This window comes from Marmota flaviventris, chromosome 18 (genome assembly GCF_047511675.1).
Source record: "Marmota flaviventris isolate mMarFla1 chromosome 18, mMarFla1.hap1, whole genome shotgun sequence".
NCBI classification, from domain to species: Eukaryota; Metazoa; Chordata; class Mammalia; order Rodentia; family Sciuridae; genus Marmota; species Marmota flaviventris.
The window spans coordinates 3839851-3847287 of NC_092515.1; the positions used below are offsets into that span (position 1 = coordinate 3839851).

The window sequence follows — 7437 nt, forward strand, 5'->3', positions numbered from 1 at the left end:
CTCCCCACGCCTGATGTATAGAGTAGAAAGAATTTACAGGAATCCTCCCTCATCCTGGGTAGAAAATGTATCTGACTAGTTATTGTTTGAGCAGGAATTTTTCATTAACTCTGGGCTGATACCATTAGTGGATTTGGTGACTCTACCAATCTTGCTGTCATCAGCAGTCTATGATTATCATGACACTGTTTCCCTCTTAATGTGATAAGAAACATGTATAGAAAATGGATCATAAATATTGTGGGTTTCCAACACCACCTTTCAGACATAATATCTTCTTGCTTTCACTGGTTTAATCATATCCCCCTGATTGTAGCATACATGACATCAGGTCTAGGAGTTTAACAGTGAAGGAGGCAGCGAGTGTGCAGGGGTCAGATAGGAGATTGCAACACCTTCTGCTCAGATTTTCTGTGATTCTGAATTGGCTCTGAGTGAAAATTCTGACATATATGCATTTGAGTGACAGGTGATAATCTGGTATTTGAATTTTTAAAAGCACAACATCATGCTCCACATACGCCAGACTGCACTAGTTTCTTCTGATATCACTCAACAATCTTGCTTCCTTGAAATAGTTGCACTTGAATCGGGTGTTAATTAACTCAAGAGTGTAACCTCTGAAATCAGTAATGCCTTGGCTTCTCCTCTCTCTCATCACATGATCTGGTTACATGTGCTAAAGCTCTTGGTGTGGATTGTGGTTCTTGGACCAGTCCTGGGGTAGATGCCATTGTACTTGGTTCCTAACCCCCAAAGGGGCCAGGAGACAGCAGTCCTGAAGTGGAGCCAGTGTGGCCTCATGCACATAACCAGTCAGGTGCCTGTGGTGATCTTGTTCCCTCACTTCACCTGCATTCAAGAGAACGTGTAAATGTTCCCTCATAAGATATACTGGCTGATAAAATGAATCTTTTCAAGAGAATGGGAACTTGTTACAACAAAAATGTATAAGTGCCACTAGCTTAGATGGTAATTGTAATGTCAAAAAAAAGTAAATCTAGAACTGTGTTGTTTGAAAACCCCCTTGATGGCTTCAGGGAGGTCTGCTATTTCACTGTACTGTCTCTGTTACCGCTGAACAAGTTCCAAGAGCTCTCTGCCCTGAGCCAGTGTGAATTTAGGCAAATACCTAACCTCTGCATGCCTGAATTCTTGTAATTATTCAATGCCATCTCAGCACTTGCCTCATGATTGTGAAGACTGAAGAAGTCACCATGTGCTACCTGCATAGCAGGGATTGACCCACGCTTCATGCTTTTAACTACTTACACAAAACTTTTTAGACCAATCTAGAAAAACAAAAACATGAAGCATATGTTCACAGTGGGAACTCTGCAGTGTGGGCAATGCTGGGTTTTGGTTGAAAGGACATGTGCAGCCCAGGCCTCCTCTTCCCCTGCAGGACTCTCTGGCGGGGACAGCAGGGAACTGGCAGGATGGCAGCCAGCGATGTGGCTGTAGGAATCATCTGCCTGTCACAGACTGTGGTTGGATTTCTGGGCAATTCCTCTCTTTTCCTCCATTACCTGGGCCTTTACTTCACTGGGTGCAGGGTAAGACACACAGACTTGATGATTCAGCACTTGATTTTGGCCAACTTGTTAACCCTTCTGAGTAGAGGAGTTCCCCAGACAGTGGCAGCTTTTGGAGTGAAAATTTTCCTCAGTGATGTTGGATGCAAGCTGCTTTTCTATCTTCACAGGGTGGGCAGGGGTGTGTCCATTGGCAGCACCTGCCTCCTGAGCATCTTTCAGGCCATTAAGATTAGTTCTAGGAACTCCAGGTGGGCAGAACTTAAAATGTCCATTTGCAAGTATGTTGACTGTTCTGTGTACCTGAGCTGGCTCCTGTACCTGCTTCTAAATATTGTTTTTCTTATGTACATGACTGGGAACAGAAACAACAAAAACATCACAAGCCTGAAAGATTTGGGATACTGTTCTACCATTCAGTATAACGTAACTATACAATCACTCTATGCAGCATTGGTGACCTTCCCTGATGCCCTGTGTGTGGGGCTCATGCTCTGGGCCAGCAGCTCCATGGTGCTCATCCTGCACAGGCACAAGCAGAGAATGCAGCATGTTCATAAGACCAGCTCCTCCAGGTCCTCCCCTGAGTACAGAGCCACCAAAACCATCCTCCTCCTGGTGAGCACCTTTGTCTCATTTTACACATTTTCATGCATCTTTCAGATTTATGTGGGTATTATGTCTAATCCCAACTTGTTCCTGGTGAACACAGCCACAATATTTGCTGGGTGTTTCCCAGCTATCAGTCCCTTTCTGCTCATGGATAGGAACTCCAGTGCACCCAGGCTCTGCCTTGCATGGATAAGGAATAGGAAAACCTCTGATATCATGAGGAATATGTAAATTGTAAGCTTTTGCACAATAACATTAGGTCTAGAAGTTTGATAGTGAAGGAGGCAGTTAGGAAACCACATCACCTTCTGCTCAGTTTTTCTGTGATTCTAAATTGGCTCTAAGTGAAAATTCTGAAATATATGCATTTGAATGACAGGTGATAATCTGGTATTTGAATTTTTAAAAGCACAACATCATGCTTCACATGTGCCAGACTGCACCAGGTTTCTTGAGATATCATTCACCAATCTTGCTTCCTTGAGATAGTTGCATTTAAGTCAGGTGTTAATTAACTCAGGAGTGTAATCTCTGAAATATGTAATGCCTTGGCTTCTCCTCTCTCTCATCACATGATCTTGTTTCATTTGCTAAAGGTTGTTTATTTGTTCTTACGCACAAAATTGTAAGAACAGTAATCCAAAGTCATATACCAAAAGAATGGTGACTTATAAATATTTGTGTATTATAACTCTGTGTGTATGTGTTTGTGTGTGCACACTTATGTTTATGCATATCACTAGGATTAAGTTTATCAGACATCAAGCAATATTTATGGATCAATAGATATAACAAATATAAATTTTAGATTTAAATATAAAACTAGAAGTTGGCAAAATCCTTCACCATAAAATTGACTCATGTTTTCTGACTCTTTTGATTGATTAACTTGTTTAAACATGTAGAATGTGTTTTTTATTTTTCTATTCTTATGTTTATGTCTGAGATATGTCTCTTGATGATAATGTCGATGCAAGCATTTTCAAAGAGTATTTTCCCTTGCACAATGGGTATCAATGGTCTAGTAGTGGTCTATTTTAAGATGTTTTAATTTTTCTATTTCTTCTGTGTAATTTTTATAATGCTGCATTTCATCTTTTCCAAAGTTGATAAGAATGTAAATTTATGTAATATATTTATTGTCCACTTGAGAATGTATGACATTGAAAACTAATATATTTTGGCTATAGCTGATTTTTAAGTCACTGACATGTATCTTTAAAATACATGTAAAAGATGGGTAAAATTTCTGTACAAGATGGGTATGCCTCAATTACCTTACAGAAACTAAACACACTCCCCAGTGTGGAGCTCCTGTGTGGAAAACAGCATCCTCATTCTCTAATATGCCTTGTCTTTCCTCTTCCATAAGTATCACCAAGAGTGACTCACAGGTGACATCTGACAGGTAGATCACATTCACCTCTTTCATACTTTATATAAACAAACAAGTGCAATATGGACTCTTGTATATTGACTTTGAAAATTCCAAGAGTTTAAAGTACATATTTTCCCTGTTGGTGTTAGAATTCAAGTGCAGGAATATCACTTAACCCCAGTGTTCCTCTCCTGATGCACATGTGCTTTGCTTTGGTTATGATTTATTTGTTTTTTTCCCCCAAGTTCCATGTGTTGGAAGATTTGCCCCAGTGTGATGTGTTGGGTGTGGAGCCTTTGAAAAGTGAAGGCAAGGAGAAGGGGCTTGGGTAATGGAGCAGTCACCCTTGGAGGAATAAATGCTGATCTCCTGGAGTATGGAGATCATTTTACACACTAATGGGTGGTCCTAAAGCAAGTGCCGGTGTCTCCACGGTCTCGCTCTGTCCTGCCCTGTGGTCTCTTCTGCATGTGCTCCCACCATTGTGATTCCATCTGCTGTGAGGGACTCATCAGAGCTGAGCAGATGCTGACACCATATCCTTTAACCTCCAGAACTGTAGATCAATGCATTTATTTTCTTTACCAGGTGTTGCATAGGCATTTGGTTATGCAGGAGAAACAAATCAATACAACATATGAGTGCCTTTCAGTTTGGAGCATCATGATCTGCATTGGCATGTGGGATCTGCAACATGATTTGATGACACTTGCAGGAGTTTCTGTGGGGTATACATGTAGTGATGCCCTTGTAGGACAGAGTTGACACATACTCAGCTTTAGGATATACTGCCAATAATTTTACTGAGTGTTTATATGAGTTTCAACCCATTAGGTGCTTCTGTTTTTATTTTTAAGGAAGAAGATTCTTTTATTAATCATATCATGCAATTAACATGAAATCCTATTTTAATTCAACTAGAATGTGTAATGCTGTTATAAAATTATATTTCTCACATTTATTTGTGAAGAAAATGTCATACATCGTTGATAGGGGCCGACAGATGTGAGTGATGGGAACACAAAGTTAAGGGAATAATTCCATAAATGGGCTCACTCTGCTGACCCCCTTATGGTTTATTTTCCAAGAAGAAATTCACCAGCAGCCCTTCCTGGCTTAAGTGAAAAGGATACATTACATTCCTCAGCACACTACCTATTATCTGTAGGAGAAATTTAGACTTGAAATAATGTGCATAAAAGGAACCCAAACTACAATGAAGGGGGAGCCTTTTGTGACTCTTTTCACACCTCAGATCCTGAAATTCAGGAGATAAGGCTTATTCCTCCTAACCATAAAATCTGTAAGAATGCATAGTTAGAGATCCAATTAGAACTGGTTAACATGGGCCAAGGTGACCTAGAGTTGTCATGGCAAAGGGGACTTAAAAGTATGATGTCATCCTGCTGTCAGTCAAATGTCAAGGATGGAGCTGGTATAACTCTCTGGAAACTTCTCTGGAATCCCCAATGAAACTGGAGAGCAGGAGAAGCAGGCTCTCTTCTTCCTCTCTGAGAGGACCCACTCTCTCTTGGACTGACATGTCAGAAATGGTTCTGACTTAAGCAGAAGAACTGGGGCTTGAGGAGTGCCGCAGTGTGGCTGGGCAAAATAACCGGGAGGTGACAAGCAACTTGAAGGTTGAAGCGGGAACTGCTTTATTGCGGGGGAACTCAGCGGGAACTGAGTGGGCACTCAAGGTAGCGAGAGCCGCTTTATTGCGGAACAGCAGAGGTATATATACCTAACTGATTACACACAGCTTGACTCAATTAGAATCATCTAGATACAGCAGTCAGCCAATAAGGAATCCCCACCAACTTAATGGCTCGGTGGCGTTGCCTCACAAACCATTCCTCCTGGCAAACTGCCAGGCATCATCTTGACTTGGTCTTGGCCCCCAACAGAGGAGGTCTTCATGCTGCCTCAGTTTCCTGGAAGACCCCTACTCTGTAATACCATCAGATCCCCTCCCACAGTGTAGGCATTCTGTCTCTTCTCACTTAAATCTCATTCTGCTCACTTTTCCTCTTCATTATGGTCTATGGATTTTATTTTTCAAATTTGTAAGAAAAAAAAACATAAGGAATTGGGGAGGCCTGCAGCTGCACAAACCCCATTGAGGTGAATCAAGATTCATCTCAAAACTCCATTTTCATCATGACCATTCTTGGTGTTATGGAGTAATTTTAGTAGAATTGTCAAAAAAACAGTAAAGAGCAATTAACAGATACTCTTTTATTTTTATGCCAATTTCTTGTTGTTTGACTACTACAGCTTTGTAACATTTTTCTTTAGTGGGTTACAGTTACACATACTGTTGGGGTATCCTTCCACACAATCATACAAGCTGGAATATCATTTGCTCAACATTGTTAAGACACAGTTAGAAAGGCAACCACCAAATCCCAGGTGGTAAGGGGCCAGCGGCAGAGGGCTGAGTGGTTAAGTAGTGAGACTGTGTTTCTACTGGAGCTGCTGCCTCAGGGCTCCTTTTCATTGAGAGACATGGCTGGCTGTGGGCGCCAGACCATCAGCACATTTCTCCTGAAGTAACAGATACTCGATTGCTCAAGATCCAATTAGTTTTCTTTCCCATTTTTATACTTCCAAAGCAGAGATGAATGCCTTTGTCTTTTTCACCCAGGGAGGCAAATATGGAATGCAGCCATTGCAAGTCTTTTAAGTTGTAACGACCCAAGGTGTAGAAGGCCGGCTGGCTGCAAAATAACCGGGGGGTGACGAACAACTTGTGTACGTTGATACAGCAGGAGTAGGAGCCGTTTATTGCAGGACAGGAGCAGTATTTATACATTCCACACAGCTTATCTAATTAGCATAAACTAGATACATCAGTCAACCAATAAGGAATCTCCACACTCAATGGCTTGTTTTTGTTACTTCTCAAACCACTCCCTCTGGCATTTTGCCAGGCACCATCCAGACTTGTTTACGAACTTTAACATTCCCCTGGCAAAATGCCAGGTGTTATTTTGACTTGTTTACAGACTCTAACACCAAGGAAACGAATTATTATCAAAAGTGTCTCTGAAGTTTTTTAATATTTAAAATAGCAGTCTTCTGTGTAATTTCTCAAGACCACCTTTCTATTTTTGTATGCAACTCGATGACTCCAACATATTTGATATTTGATCTTCACTTTAGAAATTTCTTTTCTTTTCTTTCTTTCTTTTTTTTTTTTGTGGTGTTGAGGCTTGAACCCAAGGCTTTGTGCATGCAAGGCAAGCACTCTACCAACTGAGCTATATCCCCAGTCCTAGAAATTTCTTAAACCAACCAATGTTTTCTGTGAATAAGGCTGGAAGTTATGGTCTCAAAAATTTATACATATAAAGCAACTTTAAGTTTTGTTTTCACTGACCTGAAGAACTTTTTCCACTTCTGAGCCCATGAAAGCATACACATATATGAACTTGCAAGTGTTTGTGTAAATAGGTGAGCTAATTTACCAGTAGAATAAAGCTAGACACTGAGGGGACACGTGTGAGGTGCAGCGTGGTCCTCTCCCTGGACATCCAGCTCTATGTCAAGGAGGCGGGAGCCTGTGCTGCAGATGGCACGAGGCCATAGAAAGGTCCCCCTCTTCTGTGAACCTGCATCACCAGGTCCGCCCAGCACAGCTACGTGCCCATCTGCTTCCCCTGCAGCCCTGGCTCTCAGGTAACAGCTGCCAGAATCGAGAGGTCCTCGGCTCAGCATCCAAGGTTGTGGGCAACCTTCTAAATAACTCTTCCTCTGCACTTTGTATTAATCCTGGTATCAAATGAGCATCAAGAAGTCAGGAATGGCATCTTCTATATCCCTGTGCCTCTGCACTCCCTGAAGAGCAGCCCTCCACCTTCACTCCAGCCTCTCTCCACTTCTTAATGGCTTGGACTTCCTCTCCAAGGA

At 41.6% G+C, this 7437-nt stretch overlaps 1 protein-coding gene across 1 annotated transcript; it reads left to right on the top strand.

Moving 5' to 3' along the window:
* Positions 1-1439: 1439 nt before the first annotated feature.
* LOC114080106 (vomeronasal type-1 receptor 4-like) lies at positions 1440-2378 on the top strand. The gene has a single exon (XM_027921648.2). It carries the CDS (start codon positions 1440-1442, stop codon positions 2376-2378), a length of 939 nt encoding a protein of 312 aa, XP_027777449.2.
* Positions 2379-7437: the final 5059 nt, after the last annotated feature.